A 455-nucleotide genomic window follows, 5' to 3' on the forward strand; every position below is an offset into this window, starting at 1 on the left:
GAGCCCGGCTCCTCGGCCCAGCGGTTCATGCAGCGGCGCCGCGCGTTCATGAAGAAGTTGCTGACGGTGTTGAGCTCCAGCCCCAGCTGCTGCGAGATGGTCACCTGCATCTCCTTGGACGGCCGCTTGTTCTCCTTGAAGATGGCGATAAGCGTGCGGCGCTGCAGGTCGGTGAACACCAGGCGCTGCTTCTTGGGCTGCAGGGCCCGCTCCTTCTGCTGCTCCTGCTCCTTACGTTTGCAGGCTGCGGGCGGCGGGAGGGGACACAGAGAGGGACCCGGAGTGAGCTCACCCCCTCCGACGCCTCCATGGCGCCCCCTGCCGGCCCCCCTTCCAAAGCCCCCCACCCTCCTGTCCCAAAGAAGGACACCCCAAGGTGAAGGGGTCCGCGCTTCCTCCCTGGAAGAAACCCTGGAACTCTGTGTCGGGCTGACCTTGGTGGCTGCCCCAGCAAA

The 455-nt window shown here is 65.9% G+C and overlaps 1 protein-coding gene across 1 annotated transcript in view; it reads right to left on the reverse strand.

Moving 5' to 3' along the window:
* Positions 1–5: 5 nt before the first annotated feature.
* Positions 6–455, reverse strand: part of Onecut3 (one cut homeobox 3) — a gene marked incomplete at its 3' end in the record, with an annotated part of 31748 nt that continues 31298 nt past the window's right edge. Inside the window, exon 3 of the mRNA XM_033759624.1 lies at positions 6–244. Coding sequence (XP_033615515.1) covers positions 6–244 — 239 coding nt within the window. The remainder of the gene's footprint in view (positions 245–455) is intronic.

The sequence above is a fragment of the Fukomys damarensis genome, unplaced genomic scaffold, assembly GCF_012274545.1.
Source record: "Fukomys damarensis isolate Sample0158 unplaced genomic scaffold, DMR_v1.0_HiC HiC_scaffold_37, whole genome shotgun sequence".
NCBI classification, from domain to species: Eukaryota; Metazoa; Chordata; class Mammalia; order Rodentia; family Bathyergidae; genus Fukomys; species Fukomys damarensis.